At 41.1% G+C, this 17,098-nt stretch overlaps 1 protein-coding gene across 1 annotated transcript in view; it reads left to right on the top strand.

Annotated features, from left to right (window-relative positions):
- The first annotated feature begins 584 nt into the window (after positions 1-584).
- Prosbeta2 (Proteasome beta2 subunit) overlaps positions 585-17,098 on the top strand; it is a 79,735-nt gene continuing 63,221 nt past the window's right edge. The window contains exons 1-2 of the mRNA XM_067146381.2: positions 585-729; positions 878-1,205. Of these exons, the coding sequence (XP_067002482.1) occupies positions 668-729; positions 878-1,205 (390 nt within the window). The 5' untranslated portion in view covers positions 585-667. The remainder of the gene's footprint in view (positions 730-877; positions 1,206-17,098) is intronic.

Genomic DNA, 17,098 nt, shown 5'->3' with positions numbered 1-17,098 from the left:
AAAGCCCAGACGCCATCGGACCCGAGCCGCACCAGGCAGTGACAAGTAGGACTGATCCCCCATAATAATTGACAAAAGCTAGGTAAATGGTTATGATTGCATGACACATATTCCTAACTAACACAAACTCTGGGCTTTATCCAGCCCACATCCTTGCATGTGCTATCAAAAGATGTCAGGTTTTACATGTAGGCTCTTTCTTCTTTCTGCCTATGTGGTTTTTCCCTGACCCTTCAATACCATACTTCAACACCATATACCTAACACAATCTCGCCTGGTAACGTGTCTGACATGGAAACAGGCAGATACTCCTTGTATCACTTCCCACTCTACCCAGCTATCTCTTTTCTAGTTAGAAATTAATAGCATTTCGGAGGCCATGTCGATTGAGTCGAAGGTCACGGCGGGGAGCGGGCGACGGGGGGACCCCCGTAAAATAAATAAATAAATAAATAAATAAATAAATAAATATGCACATGATAATGAGTTATGAGGTTGTTTAGGGGTTGTGGACTGGGTAAAATTTTAAGAGCCCTTAATCATAACCTAGAAGAAGCACCAGAAGCGCGTTGGGTATTCTTTGCAAAACTTAACCCTCTTGTTTTCACTGTGATTTTGGTTATTCTTTGCGTAACAAGAAAGTTTTGTTGTTTCATTGTTTCAAAGATGGCTTCGGTACTGGTTCCCGAAATCCCGGCTCCAGGTTTTTCATTTGAAAACTGTCGAAGGTAATTGTAATTTTTCTGTTGTAAGTAACATACGCAGTTTATATATTTTCCACGCTTTAGAGTGATGCATAATATTGGGTGACGTATACTAGGTAATAGTCGTACATTTTTACTGTATGTAATTTGCGCTGTCATCTGTGTTTTGCAGGAATGCCTTTTTAGCCAAAAAAGGGTTTCCAGCTCCAAAGGCTACGAAGACTGGCACGACCATCGTTGGCATCGTTTTTAAGGATGGGGTTATTCTTGGTGCTGATACTAGAGCTACGGAAGATACTATTGTGTCCGATAAGAATTGTTCCAAGATTCATTACTTAGCACAAAATATGTACTGTTGTGGCGCAGGTACTGCTGCCGATACAGAAATGACTACTCAGATGATTGCTTCTCAACTTGAATTGCACCGCTTGAACACTGGTCGAATAGTTCCTGTAGCTACAGCCAACAGAATGTTGAAGCAGATGCTGTTTAGATATCAGGTGATTATAACATACATACATACATACATACATACATTATCATTATAGACTGTTATGCCTTTCAGCGTTCAGTCTGCAAGCCTCTGAGAATTTACTAAACGTCGCCACAATCCTCGATTTGCAACTAGTGTTGTGGCCTCATTTAGTTCTATACCGAATCCAACCATCGTCGTCTTGGTCTCCCTCTACTTCTCTTACCCTCCATAACAGAGTCCATTATTCTCCTAGGTAACCTATCCTCCTCCATTCGCCTCACATGACCCCACCACCGAAGCCGGTTTATGTGTACAGCTTCATCCATCATGTTCATTCCTAAATTAGCCTTTATCTCCTCATTCCAAGTACCCTCCTGCCATTGTTCCCACATGTTTGTACCAGCAATCGTTCTCACTACTTTCATGTCTGTTACTTCTAACTTATGAATAAGATATCCTGAGTCCAGCCAGCTTTCGCTCCCGTAAAGCAAAGTTGGTCTGAAAACAGACCGATGTAAAGAGAGTTTCGTCTGGGAGCTGACTTCCTTCTTACAGAATACTGCTGATCGCAACTGCGAGCTCACTGCATTAGCTTTACTACACCTTGATTCAATCTCACTTACTATATTACCATCCTGGGAGAACACACAACCTAAATACTTGAAATTATCTACCTGTTCTAGCTTTGTATCATCAATCTGACATTCGATTCTGTTGAATTTCTTACCTACTGACATCAATTTAGTCTTCGAGAGGCTAATTTTCATACCATACTCATTGCACCTATTTTCAAGTTCCAAGATATTAGACTGCAGGCTTTCGGCACAGTCTGCCATTAAGACTAAGTCGTCAGCATAGGCCAAACTGCTTACTACATTTCCACCTAACTGAATCCCTCCCTGCCATTTTATACCTTTCAGCAGATGATCTATGTAAACTACAAATAGCAAAGGTGAAAGATTACAGCCTTGTCTAACTCCTGTAAGTACCCTGAACCAAGAACTCATTCTACCATCAATTCTCACTGAAGCCCAATTGTCAACATAAATGCCTTTGATTGATTTTAATAATCTACCTTTAATTCCATAGTCCCCCAGTATGGCGAACATCTTTTCCCTCGGTACCCTGTCATATGCTTTCTCTAGATCTACGAAACATAAACACAACTGCCTATTCCTCTCGTAGCATTTTTCAATTACCTGTCGCATCCTGAAAATCTGATCCTGACAGCCTCTCTGTGGTCTGGAACCACACTGGTTTTCATCCATCTTCCTCTCATCGACTGATCGCACTCTCCATTCCAGGATGCCAGTGAATACTTTGCCTGGTGTACTAATCAATGAGATACCTCGATAGTTGTTGCAATCCTTCCTGTTCCCTTGCTTATAGATAGGTGCAATTACTGCTTTTGTCCAAACTGAAGGTACCTTACCAACACTCCACGCTAATTTTACTACTCTATGAAGCCATTTCATCCCTGCCATCCCACTGTACTTTACCATTTCAGGTCTAATTTCATCTATTCCTGCAGCCTTTTGACAATGGAGTTTATTTACTATCCTTTCCACTTCCTCAAGCATAATTTCACCAACATTCTTTTCCTTCTCCCTATGAGCTTGGCTTTTTGCAACACCACCATGATGATTTCCTTTTACATTGAGATGATGTTCAAAATATTCCCTCCACCTCTCCAGTGATTCCCTGGGATTTATTATGAGTTCACCTGAATTACTCAAAACACTGTTCATTTCCTTTTTCCCTCCCTTCCTAACCTTTATTACTGTCCAGAAAGGTTTCCCTGCTGCTTGACCTAGCCTTTCCAGGTTATTATCAAAATCTTCCCATAACTTCTTTTTGGATTCAACAACTATTTGTTTCGCTCTGTTTCATCTACGTACCAGTCCCTGTCTGCCTTGGCCCTTGTTTGGAGCCATTTCTGATAAGCCTTCTTTTTACGTTTACAGGCTGCTCTCACTTCATCATTCCACCAAGATGTTCGCCTTTTCCCATCTTTACACACAGTTGTTCCTAGGCATTCCCTTGCTGTTTCTATTACAGCATCCCTGTATGCCACCCATTCACTTTCTATATCCTGAAGCTGCTTACTATCTACTGTTCGAAACTTCTCACTAATCATATCCATGTACTGCTGTCTAATTTCCTCGTCCTGGAGACTTTCTACCCTTATTCGTTTGCAGACAGATTTCACTTTCTCTACCCTAGGCCTAGAGATACTTAGTTCACTACAGATCAGATAGTGGTCTGTATCATCGAAAAAACCGCGAAAAACTCGTACATTCCTAACAGATTTCCTGAATTCAAAGTCTGTTAAGATATAGTCTATTATGGATCTGGTACCCCTACCCTCCCATGTGTAGCGGTGAATAGCCTTATGCTTGAAGAATGTATTCGTAACAGCTAAACCCATACTAGCACAGAAGTCCAGCAAACGCTTCTCATTCCCATTAGCTTCCATATCTTCCCCACATTTACCAATCACCCTTTCGTATCCTTCAGTTCTATTCCCAACTCTCGCATTGAAATCGCCCATTAGTACTATTCTATCCTTGCTGTTGACCCTGACCACGATGTCACTCAGTGCTTCATAAAACTTGTCAACTTCATCCTCATCTGCACCCTCACATGGTGAATACACGGACACAATTCTTGTCCTAATTCCTCCCACTGACAAATCTACCCACATCATTCGCTCATTTACGTGCCTAACAGAAACTATGTTGCGTGCAGTGGTATTCCTGATAAAGAGCCCTACCCCAGACTCTGCCCTTCCCTTTCTAACGCCCGTCAAGTACACTTTATAATCTCCTATCTCTTCCTCATTATCTCCCCTTACCCGAATATCACTTACTCCTAGCACATCCAGATGCATCCTCTTTGCTGACTCAGCCAGTTCTACTTTCTTCCATAAGCCCCATTAATATTGATAGCTCCCCATTGAATTCCATTTCGTTCGCCAAGTTGTTTCCAAGGAGTCCCTCGCCTGTCAAATGGGAGTGGGTCTCCATTACTCCCATAGGTCCGAGGCTTGCTTAAAGTGTTCTGAGCTCGGTAAATTCATGAAGCAGGTTGCTGCCCTACTTGCACATAGTCCAAGTGAGGATCTCTCCTCTAACGGGTTATGGACCACCGGTGAATGATATAGTCCTAGCTGCCTGAGCACAAGGAGGGCCACGATTCAGAATATGTCCGAGATGCACACTCCCATTCCATAGCAACTGGTATCCCGACTCTCAGGACCACTTACTAGGCCACTCAGCCGTTGCCCATGGTTCACGAACTAGGACGTGACTACAGTAACCCACAAACATGAACCACAGGTGATTATAAAAATAAGAATTTTATTGCAGCTAATGGCCATATAAGAAGTAAATACAATATCTTTCCACTTATTGTCACCAAGTTTGTTTGCACTTTTGATAATTGTCGTGTCTATTATTCATTGGCAAGCTGGGTGATCGTTTGTTGCTTACGCTTGCACTGTAAGGCATGATATTTCTCGCAGTGTTGGTCACAGAGTCTGCACACGCAATCCAGGCCTGGTTCATGGTAATTCAAGGTCTGGCATACTTTATGGTGAAACCATTGGATGGCAAACCTCATAACTGTATACTGTAAGTTGTATCCTGTGCATGTCCATTCACGGTTGATCATGGCGTCTGTCCCATAGAAATCCATCCCAATATCTGCTCTTTTCTCTTTCAGTTCTTTGAAGAGTTCCCGATAACTTGTTGTGGATTGTAGCCGTAGGTGAAGTCTTACATCCTCCCCTAAAAACGTTTCCTTCGCCTATACATAGACTAAATGTCATAAAAGAAAGAAAAGTTCCACCTGATCAATACTTATTTATTATCACATGTATGATAGAATTCACATTTATATTAGGACTGGTTTCGACCTCCTACAAGGTCATCCTCAGCTGCATTAGAATCTTATGTTTGCATTTTTGTATTATGCCTCTTTCTTGAAAGCTTTATGACATACTCTGAAACTTAACAACATTATGTTGATTACACTTTTGCTAAGAGTTCTAATGTTACAACATAGCTAAGATTATAACATGTTAAATACTCTTATTACATAATATAATGACCCAATGTACACATATAATAAAATGAGTTCGTCTTTGTTTTCTAATGCGTAATGAGTATGTAGGAATAGTTTACCCACCCCTTGCGGGTGGGGGACGCACATGTAGAATACACCCGTGGTATCCCCTGCCTGTCGTAAGAGGCGACTAAAAGGGGCCCAAGGGGCTCTCAATTTGGGAGTGTGGATTAGCGACCACGGGGCTCTTAGCTGCGTCTTGGCATTGCTTCCACTTACTTGTGCCAGGCTCCTCACTTTCGTCTATCCTATCCGACCTCCCTTGGTCAACTCTTGTTCTTTTCCGACCCTGACGGTATTAGAGCATTCGAGGCCTAGGGAGTCTTTCATTTTCACGCCCGTCATGGCCCTTGCCTTTCTTCGTCCGTTACTTCATTTTTCGAAGTGACGGATCCCTTCTTTCTTCTTTGTTCTCTCTCTTTACCCCCTGTGGGTGGGGGACGCAGACTAATAATACACCCATGGTTTCCCCTGCCTTTCGTGAGAGGCGACTAAAAGGGGCGACCAAGGGAAGATTGAATTAGAACCATGAAACTACTGTTGATTCATACCATCATGCGGGGAACACCATGGGTTGCCTGTACTTGCGAGTAGTACCACTAAATTCGGTACGAAATACGTTTGTGATTAGTAGCAGTAAAAAGACTGGCCGTGTGGGTTTCCAGTACCCATGCGTCGTACCCATGTTAGCAACACCGTGGGTCTGGGCGTAGGCTGTGAGTTGTACCACTATATGAGCGGCACCGTGGGTCTGCATTGCCTGTGATTAGTACTCCCTATGTGAGGAACACCTCGGGGCCCGTGGGACCGGCACCCGTGACTAGTAACCCTAGGTAAGCAAACTCATCGGTTTGCGTTGGCTATGAGTGGCGCCATTGTGTGTGAAACACCATAGGTCTGCATTCCCTATACAAAGTACAATACTTCAGAGTAGTACCATCTTGTGTGGAACACCGTGAGTCTTCGCTACTTTTGATTAGTACCCCAACATGACAGACACCATGGTTCTACTTTACTCGCGACATGTACCAATCTGTGGGGCCTTAGTCGTGGATTTTGCTCCCCTATAGACATCAAGCATTATTGTGCTTTATGAGTGGTCCCTTGGTCAGTAATACTATTATTTACGATCTTTTTTTGAGTTTGATCCACTGTTTTTGTTTGTTTATTTTTTGTAGGGTTCATGTCCATCCATTCATTCTTCATGACATTTATTTTTTATTTTGGTCAGTGGATTAATTTGAACCTTTTGTTATTTCATTTCGTACCATTAGGGGCCGATGACCTCGATGTTAGGCCCCTTTAAACAACAAGCATCATCATCATCATCAATAGTTTACCATAGGCGTTTGCCTATTCAACAAAGTAATCAACATAATGTTGTTAAATTTCAGAGTATGTCATAAAGCTTTCAAGAAAGAGGCATAATACAAAAATGCAAATATAAGATTCTAATGCAGCTGAGGATGACCTTGTAGGAGGTCTAAACCGGTCCTAATATACATGTGAATTCTATCATACATGTGATAATAAATAAGTATTGATCAGATGGAACTTTTCTTTCTTTTATGATATTTGGTTGCTATCAATATGGAACAAAAATGAAATTTATAAATCAGGATATACATATACTAGTCAAGATGGAGTGTATTTCGAGATGTTTAGAACTCGCTTGAGGAACCTCGCTTTCAGACTTTTCAATTCTTGTAGTTGTTTCTTCGAGAGAAACTCCCATATTAACTCCATACCATATGTACTGGTACACAACCTGGTTACATCGCGCATTCCTACCTACAAAATGTCGCTACAGTATAAAATTTGTCACAAATGGAACATAATAATTGCTTTTACTTAAATAAAGTGAAAAATCTGCGGTAAATTAAGAAATACCATCGTTATTAGAGAAAAATGAATACATACCTACGGTCTGTGGACTCCTTTATGTCGTATTCCACTGCTGGTGCCGTCTTAATTTCCTCAGGTCCAGGGCTAGCACTGAGGAATGGGAGTACTATATCTGTGGATTCTCATTATCTTTGTCCATATGACTAGAGCGGCCAGTTCAAACAGCAAAATGGAGGTCAATAGAATTCACGATGTTATTTTGTTCTTCAGTGAGGCAAATGACCATGTTGTAGTGATGTGGCTGATATTCTACGGAAAAACAACTAAGGACACACTCAACAATTTGGTGCTGCACATTACAGAGAAATATCCTAAGTACCACAAAAATGATTTTTGTTGAAAGAAAAATAGGATGATCCCTGGACCAATAAATATTTTTTATTTTTGTTCGAACGTAAATAGCATGATCCCTGGACCAATAAATCAATAGTCCACAGAATTCTTCTTATGTACATTGACCATAGCTCTTTGTCGCCTATTAAATCCTACATATCGCGATACAATTCAGGAAATGTCATTGACAACTGAAGCAATGAAACGAAAGGAAAGAACTTCAGTGATCACAGACATCACACACGAGCGTAGCACCAAAAGTCCTTGTAAAGTAGTAACGTAGGTATACATAATATTCCCAAAAAATATAATATTTCTTAATTTACTGCAGATTTTAGACTCCAACTGTGTAAAAGCAATTATTATGTTCCATTTGTGACAAACTTTACAGTGAAATTTCGTAGATAGGAATGCGCGATGTAAGCCACAACCTTTATTACGAAAAGTCGCATGGCTGTCTCCAGAGACAGGCGTGGTAGCTGCTTGTTGTTGATGTTCCCAATTGCTACAGTTCTTCTTTCCCTCAGGTGTATCGAGAAAGACATTCCACTTACTTGGATTGTGATTCCGAGGTATTTGTAGGCGTTGCTATTCCTGAGGCTCTGTCCTTTGCACTGTATAAAGCCCTGTTTTGCTAATTTACCACCTTTTCTGAATATTACTAACTCAGTTTTGTTTATGTTTAGCGCCATCTCATTCTCATCCGCCCAGTCTGTGATGAGATCCATTGCAGTCTGCAATTCATCTCTCTTCTCTGAGGCCAATGCTATGTTATCGGCATATATTTATGTGTTTACACTCCGAGTGCATCTCTTGATCTTGGCTATCACATCATTAGGACGCAGTGGCACAGTGGGTCGTCCTGAAGCACTCCAATAGCTTGGCTGATCCATTTGGATGTGCAAAGGTTGTCATTTATTTGTACAAAATTTTCTGTTATTGAATTTAATGCTAGTCTTGTTAGCCATGTTCTGCCAATTAAAGCTTCCAGCTTCTTCAGCATCTTTGTCCTGTTTACTCTGTCAAAGGCCTTGGTATAGTCAATGAAAACTACATCTTCCCTCGTTCGGCAATTACTCGGTGGATGTCTTGAAGTAGATTTCCAGCTGCCAACAAAGTTGATCTGCCTGATCTAAAGCCATACTGTTCTTCCGGTAAAAGCAGATCTACTGCTTTGCCTATGCGTTGGGTCAGCAATCTTGTAAGCAATTTGAAACCTGCTTGTTCTAGTGCAATTCCTCTGTGGGACTCACGTCTATTCACCTCTCCTTTTCCTTTATAGAGCATCTTTATGGTTGACTTCCTCAAAGATGATGGAATCTTCCCTGTCTCTAGACATTTGTTCAGCAGCTCTGTCCATTCTAGCACTAGGTGTGGTGCTGAGGCTTTCAGATATTCATTAAAAATTCCACCCAGACCTGCAGCTCTATGGTTCTTTATGGTTATTACTCATGGCTATTTATTATTATAATTATTGTGTGCATTCATGACAATGGCTGTACACGGAGGCTCAAGTAAAATTCATGGTAAAGCTTCCATACCCAGCGTGCGAAAGTGAGGTTGGAGATCCAACATAGCGCGGCTCGGGCGACGTTGCGTAACACTCGGGAGGCTTGCCAACTTACGCATTCTTAGTGACAAGACCGTTAGGCTCGGAGGCTCTGCGGTGAGTGATGCTCTTTTCTTTTTCTTTCATGAGATTGCCGATAGGAGCGTCTATCAGCAATCTGCGAACTGTCACCAACTCTTATGACATTATACGATACTAGTAAATTACATTTTTTCTTGCCGTGCAAGCAGTATGCGCCGCGGCGATAGTTAAGAGCCTTTCGAAGGGAGTGTGGCCCCCAAAGGGGGCCACTGTTCTTATGACAGAGCTTGGTCTGGATTTGCAAAGATAGGTTACAGCTACATTCTTTTCTTGGCGTGCGAGATAACACCGTGTTTTTATTTTGCGCGGGTTGGTTATGGAAGTAGCAAGTTAGGAATTCTAGGAATGACGTCATGTCGGCGAATGAAATCTTCCATTAGGTTATAAAAGTGAATGTGTCGTTTTGGGCGGCCTAGGTGGGTCCCTAGCATTGGTAATTGTTACGGAGATATCCTTGGTAGTTAGAGGTGAAAGAAGGTGCGGGCTGGAATAGGTCTCAATTACAAAATTAAAATTAATTTAAAACTTTAACAAAGATTATATTTTCAAAACTTAACAGTGGTGACATAGAATTTGAAAACTTAACAAGTCAATAACAAGCCAAAATCAGGTACAAAGAAATTATAAGTGTTAGGGGATAATACAAGATCTGGGCTTCTAGCCCCACAATAACAATCCTTGAGCTATGAGCCCAACTTTACTAATGTACCCAGTTCACACAAAGGGGCAGAAAACCCCAATCATGCCAAGGAGCACTTGCTCCCAATTACCATGTTAAGCCTCCTAGAGGCACGTTTCACACACAAGAAAGAGCAGATGCGCTCTCAAAGTCTTCAAGCCTATTTAAGAGGCCATAAACTGACTTTACATTAACTGCCCTCAAGGCACACATACAGTGAAACAAGGGTATCTAATACCCAATCTACTGGGCCTTCGCAGGAAGGAAAACAAAACGGGTTAAGTAAATGGCCCAAAATACAAAATTGAATGGAGGCGATAACTTGCACTCCTACACCAAGTTTTTGTCTAAAACCTACGTGGCGCTAGGCCGATCATACAGGGGCTAATCCCAAGCTATGGAGGTGACACGTATGAGAAAACTTTACTACATTAAAGAAGAACGGTTATGAAAACGCAGTCACCTCCTATTCAAAATGAAGGGGAGTTCGAGAGGGTGAAGCACTCTCTATCCCCGCTTTACAGTACTTTATAGAATAGATTTTACATAGACAGAAGAGAATTTACATTTTAAAAAGGTAGGTTACATACTAAAAGTTTCGAACCCTCCCCGAGAGTTAAACTGCTGAGCTAGCAAGAATGAAGATGTTAACAGGCCATTACCTTGTAAAAAAACTGCTGCTTGAAGAAAGAGGCGCTTCCCGCCCCCTGCTACATATTCACACACTAAGAGAGATGTTACTGAAGTGGCACCGAGACAAGAAAATCAGCAGTTTATATACTCTTGTGGAACATTCGAGACCTTTCAGGAATGAGCAGACACACCCTTTCGCTTTTATTGGATAACGGCAAAAACTAATACACAAGACGAGGAAGAAACACCTTATTGGTGGAAAATTAATTACATAATTTCCTGAATGGTTACATTCAAAACGGGTGGAAAGGAAGGATTTATATTGCCAACCCACAAACCACAGAACAAAATTTAGTAAAAACAAAACTTAGGAATACAATATTTCTTCAAGAAAGTTCATTCCATTGCACCAGAGTGTGTTACCATAGTTTTGGGTAGAGACATCTGTTAGAGATTGTCCGCACCTCTTAATCGTTGAAAAACAAAAGGTAAATAAAAAACACTCAGTGACATCTTCTGAATAACCGTTGAATTAGTTCAGTAGTTAAAGTTCCAAGTTTCTCCAGTAGAGAAGTTTCAATTGGCGCAATATTTGAATTAGCGGCATGGAGGTGTACCGCCCGGTACAGTAATAAACACACAAACACATCTCTCTTCTACAAGCATTTTAAGGTATAATTCATGTATATCTCTTGGCGAAGTTGTGTGTTACAGACGATTGAATACACTAGATTTCTACCATCTGCTTTGTTTGAAATTCATGGTTCTCTTACTTTTAGCGAATACGGCAGCCCTGTACTTGCACACAATGCGAGCTCTGTCGGAGACCTTAGAAAGCTTGTCCGGTGAATAGGAATTCATCGCGAACATTGGCCGGCGAATAGGAACACAGCACATGGTCGCAATCAGCTCATTTACACAGTCTCAGTTTTAATTCTTCTATATAAGTAAGAATACTTTTTGGGGCAGGATGGAGGGTTTCTACAAGCATGAAGGAAGGATCTCTCCTTTCTGCTACTTAAGTTATCGTTGCATATCATTTTATATGATTTTTATCATCCCTAAGTCTGCACACTGGGTACGGAAGCAGCACCAAATTCATATATATTTCTTTGAGAAGTTGTGTGTTATAAACTGGAGTGCCTACACTAGGTTTGATCAATAGTTGACGCCTCATAGCCCAGTACTCGCTACATTCAGCTGCGCGGGGAACGACTGTCGTTTGTACACGCTCGTGGCCTTCTCGGGAGGATGCGGTGCTTAATGCTGCCAACCTCTCTACTTAGGATCTAATGAGCGAGTGGTGCTTCGATAGGTGGTGGTGGTGATTATAGTTACACCTTTGGTCTTGGACTGATTCTTGCTATGCAGACGGTTAGCATAGGACCTGGACAAGACCTGTGATATAGGGACAAGCAAAGGGCGTCTGGGGGCTTCAGGTTAGAAGCCGCGAAGCAGCCTTAAGCCTCTAGTTTCATGTGGAAACCCGATTGGTCTGGACTGGTTCTTGCCGTGCAGATGGTTAGGATAGGATCTGGATGAGACCTGCAATATAGGGCAAGGAAAGGGGTGCTTTTATTGTGCTGGTGTTGGTAATGGATTATGATTATCATAAATTGAGATGAGATCACGTGCCACTTTACGTTGGCCAATAGGAATCCAAGTAGCTACTTCAGCCATGGATGATGGCGGGTGCTGCTCTTTTTTAGGTTATAAAAGTAATGCACTTCTGCGGGCGGGTTGATGGTTTCCTAGACATTGCAATGAACACATCTCTCCTTTAAAAGGAATTCCAAGTAAGATTTGCATTATTTTCACTTCCTTATGTTATAAACTTTGGGCTGCAGAGTGTCAATTTAAAATCAATCAGTCACTACTGATTGCATTTAGGGCAGTCGCCCAGGCGGCAGACTACCTATCTGTTGTTTTCCTGGCCTTTTACACCCTAGGTTTGTACCGGCTTTTGAAATGTGGTGTTACAGAGGAATGCCAAAGGTGAGATGGATAGAGCGAATCACAAATGAAGAGGTACTGAATTGAATTGGTGAGAGGAGATTGATTTGGCTAAATTTACATAAAATCAGCTTCATGGTCCGTATCGCACTTCAATAGATTCACAATTAAGTCTTTATTTATTTTCCACCTAGTCGATACAATGATTGCTTAAGGCAATTTTTAATGGTCAAAAGTGGTACATGTTTCGTATATTATCAACATCTTCAGCCACATAACACTGTTTAGATGAAAAATATATAAAATTGACAAAGTAATGCTTTAGAGGAAGTGTCCTTAAAATTAACATAAGATTGACAAGATTAAAACAAACAAATAACTCAAGAGAAAATATATAAATTATTTCTACAATAGAAAGCAGTCGTCAAGGAAACACTTGTACAATATTCCATAGAGAAATTGTCCTAATAAATATTCTTTTCTTAATAATTCATTTCGATAATTACTTATAAATTGTATAATTTTTAATTTATAAATTGATCTTTTTTCATGAATTATTAAGAAAAGAATATTTATTAGGACAATTTCTCTATGGAATATTGTACAAGTGTTTCCTTGACGACTGCTTTCTATTGTAGAAATAATTTATATATTTTCTCTTGAGTTATTTGTTTGTTTTAATCTTGTCAATCTTATGTTAATTTTAAGGACACTTCCTCTAAAGCATTACTTTGTCAATTTTATATATTTTTCATCTAAACAGTGTTATGTAGCTGAAGATGTTGATAATATACGAAACATGTACCACTTTTGACCATTAAAAATTGCCTTAAGCAATCATTGTATCGACTAGGTGGAAAATAAATAAATACTTAATTGTGAATCTTTTGGCTAAATTTGACGAGAAGAGAGAATGATAGGACACATCTTAAGGCACCCAGGACTTGTTCAGTTGGTTTTTGAAGGAAGTGTAGGCGGTAAGAACATATAGGGTTAGATCAAGGTATGAATATGACAAGCAGATTAGTGCAGATGTAGGATGCGATAGTTACGTATAGAAATGAAAAGGTGAGCACAGGATAGGGTGGCATGGAAAGCTGCATCAAACCAGTTTGTGGGCTGATGACTCAAACAATAAAGTAGATTTGAAGTAATACAAATCTTATGTGGAATACCTTGTGTAGGAGAGATGTGTTTACTGCGACAGCCAGGGACCCACCTGCCAGCCCCCAGAAGTACATTTACTTTTATAACCTAAAATAATTTAGCACCATTCTTTATTGCTGACCACGAACCTGCTACGCAGGCGTAGCAGGGGGAGAGGTGATACTCCCACGTGGCGCGTCCCAGGTGGCGGATAGGGGGGTCCTAACCGGCTTGCCGGCAGACTTGAGGGAAATAAAATACCTCTCGCGGACCAAACACACACCCCCTGTGGGTGGGGGAGGCAGACGAAGAATTCACCCACGGTATCCCCTGCCTGTCGTAATAGGCGACTAAGGGATGATTGGATTAGAACCATGAAACTACTTGTGATTTGTACCACCACGCAGGGAACACCATGGGTCGCTATTACTTGCGCGTATTACTACGTTAGGTACCAAAAGGTTTGTGATTAGTAGCAATCAGGAGCACCGTGCGGTCAGGCTTTTACGGTACCTGTGATTAGTAGCACTATATGAGCGACACCAGAGTTCTGGCTTACCTATGATTAGTACCCACTGTATAAGGAACACTACGGGATAGTACGAGTCCCTGTGGTTAGTACACACGTGATGAAAACCATAGGTTTGCGTTGCCTGTAAATGGCGCCGCTCTGTGTGAAACCACATAGGTCTGTATTAACTGTGCGAATTTCATTACCTGTGAGTAGTACCATAATGTGTGGAATACCGTGAGTCTACGGTACTTTTGATTAGTACCGCACTACGTCAAATATCATGGTTCTATTTTCAAGCGATATGTACCATTATGAGAGGCCTATAACCTATATTTTGGACCCCTTTAGCTTGCAAGCATCATCGATTCAGTACTGAGCTCTAGAAGCAGTCCCTTGGTCAGTATTACTATTGTTCTCCATCAGTTTCTGAGACTGTGGCATTGCGGTTGGGCTCCACTGATTGTTTTAACTTCATATCCATCCGTTCATTTTTCGTTCTCACGCTTTGAATTCTGGTCAGTGGAGGATTTTGGATTTTTATTTTGTCATTTGTCGTCTCATTTCGTACCATCAGGGGCCAATGACCTAGATGTTAGGCCCCTTAAAACAACAAGCATCATCATCTTTATTGCTGAAACTCGCAGTTGCATTTCCATTACCTGAGAGAATCGGATATGATGCCATTCCCAGCAGTCGAGTTAAATGCATTTCATTACCAAACCAAGCACTATAAAATCAAAACTAATGGTGATGTCAATAGCTGGACCTAATGAATCCAAGACCAATGGCTTTGTCACCAGCCTGAATGATAATTTAATTCACCTTTTCGTCTTTTTCTAACGTAGTATACGCTGCTCCTCCTCTGCGAACCATGTGACTTTGCCGCGGTGGGGAGGCTTGCGTGTCCCAATGATGCAGATAGCCGAGCCGCAGGTGCAACCATATCGGATGGGTATCTGTTGAGAGACCAGACTAACGAATGGTTCATCGAAAGGGGGGTAGCAGCCTTTCGGTAGTTGGAAGGGCGGCAGTCTAGATGATTGACTGATATGGCCTTGTAATAATACGCAACATGGCTTAGCTGTGTTGATACTGCTACACGGCTGAAAGCAACGGGGAAACTACAGCCGTAACTACCTCCCGAGGACATGCAGCTCTCTCTGTATGAATGGTGTACTGATGATGGCTTCCTCCCGGGTAAAATATTCCGGAGGTAAACCAGTCCCCCATTCGGATCTCCGGGTGGGGACTACACGAGAGGGGGGGATCATCAGGAAGATGGATACTGACATTCTGCGAGTTGCAGCGTGGAATGTTAGAAGTTTGAATCGTTGTGGTAGGTTAGAGAATCTGAAAAGGGAGATGGATAGGGTAAAGTTAGATGTAGTTGGTATAAGTGAAATACATTGGCAGGAAGAATAAGATTTTTGGTCAGGCGACTACCGAATTATCAACACAAAATCAAACAGGGGAAATGCAGGGGTTGGTTTAATAATGAATAAGAAAATAGGGCAGCAGTTAAGCTACTACGACCAGCATAGTGAAAGAATTGTCGTCAAGATAGACACCAAACCAATGTCCACCACAATAGTGCAGGTCTATATGCCTACTAGTTCAGCGGATGATGAAGAAATCCAAATAATATACGAGGAGATAGAAGATTTAATACAATATGTAAAAGGTGACGAAAATCTAATTGTGATGGGAGACTGGAATGCAGTGGTAGGCCAAGGAAGAGAAGGTAGTACAGTAGGAGAATTTGGATTGGGACAAAGGAATGAAAGAGGAAGTCGGCTGGTTGAATTCTGCACTGATCATAATTTAATCCTGACCAATACTTGTTTCAAACACCACAAACGACGGCTGTATACGTGGACGAGACCTGGAGACACTGGAAGGTATCAAATAGACTTCATTATGATTAGGCAGAGATTCAGAAATCAGGTGTTGGATTGCAAAACTTTCCCAGGAGCAGACGTGGACTCTGACCACAACTTGTTGGTCATGAAATACCATCTGAAGTTGAAGAAATTGAAGAAAGGAAAGAATGCAAAAAGATGGGATCTAGACAAGTTGAAAGAAAAGAGTGTTAGGCTGATTCTCCACGAGCAGGTAAAACGCCGCTGTTCGCCCTCCTGACCGCCCAAACTTTTAGCCTATTCTACACGAGCGGTTGAATTGACGCCTGTAAACAGCGCCAAAAACGCCAGCGACACGCGCAGCCATTCTCCACCAGCGATAAACCTGCCATACTATAATGATGGACGTCGTGCAAATGGGTCTTGTTGTCGGAGCTGTTCAACTACAGTTATTAGCAATATTGAAAAAGAAACCTTGTAAGAAAAGACGTTGGTGGACTCCTCTGCGTTATCGAATCGGCTCACCACTGGACAATTTCATTTAAAGTTTTGCGAACACATGAGCTATCCGGAAATGTTTTTTCAATATTATAGAATGTCAATTGCTTCATTCGATGAGCTGTTTGAACTTATTAAGGAACATATTACTAAACTAATGAAATGCTAGTTTAGGGGAAGGCCTGAAAACTAATTCTCAAATATTTATATTATTAGTGGTCTTATCGATAAATATTACAAAACTCAAATTATATAGAATTAAATTTCCTATCATTTATGTCTCATACATGTTTACCGTATTGGCTATGATAACAGAGACATTCATGAATTTGTATTTTTGTTGCTTAGTCCATATCAACGCCGCACCACAGGAGAAAATGGGTTAACAGAATATAATGAAAATCGGTACATAGAGTCGGGGAATAAGAAACTACAGTCTAAGCTATAAACAATTTTATTCAACCTGGATGAAATTGCAGTTTAAGGAAAGGCTCCTAAAATTTATTTTAAATACCTACAATAAGTTATTGGTCCTATCGAAAAGTACTGCATAACAAAAGTTAGAGAGAATACAATTTCCGATCATTTATGTTTTATTGCCAACGGCCGTAGCCATGTTGAA

The sequence above is a fragment of the Anabrus simplex genome, chromosome 4 (genome assembly GCF_040414725.1).
Source record: "Anabrus simplex isolate iqAnaSimp1 chromosome 4, ASM4041472v1, whole genome shotgun sequence".
Lineage (NCBI taxonomy): Eukaryota > Metazoa > Arthropoda > Insecta > Orthoptera > Tettigoniidae > Anabrus > Anabrus simplex.
The sequence above is the reverse complement of the archived record's forward strand: the minus strand, read 5'-3'. Positions and strand labels throughout refer to the sequence as shown.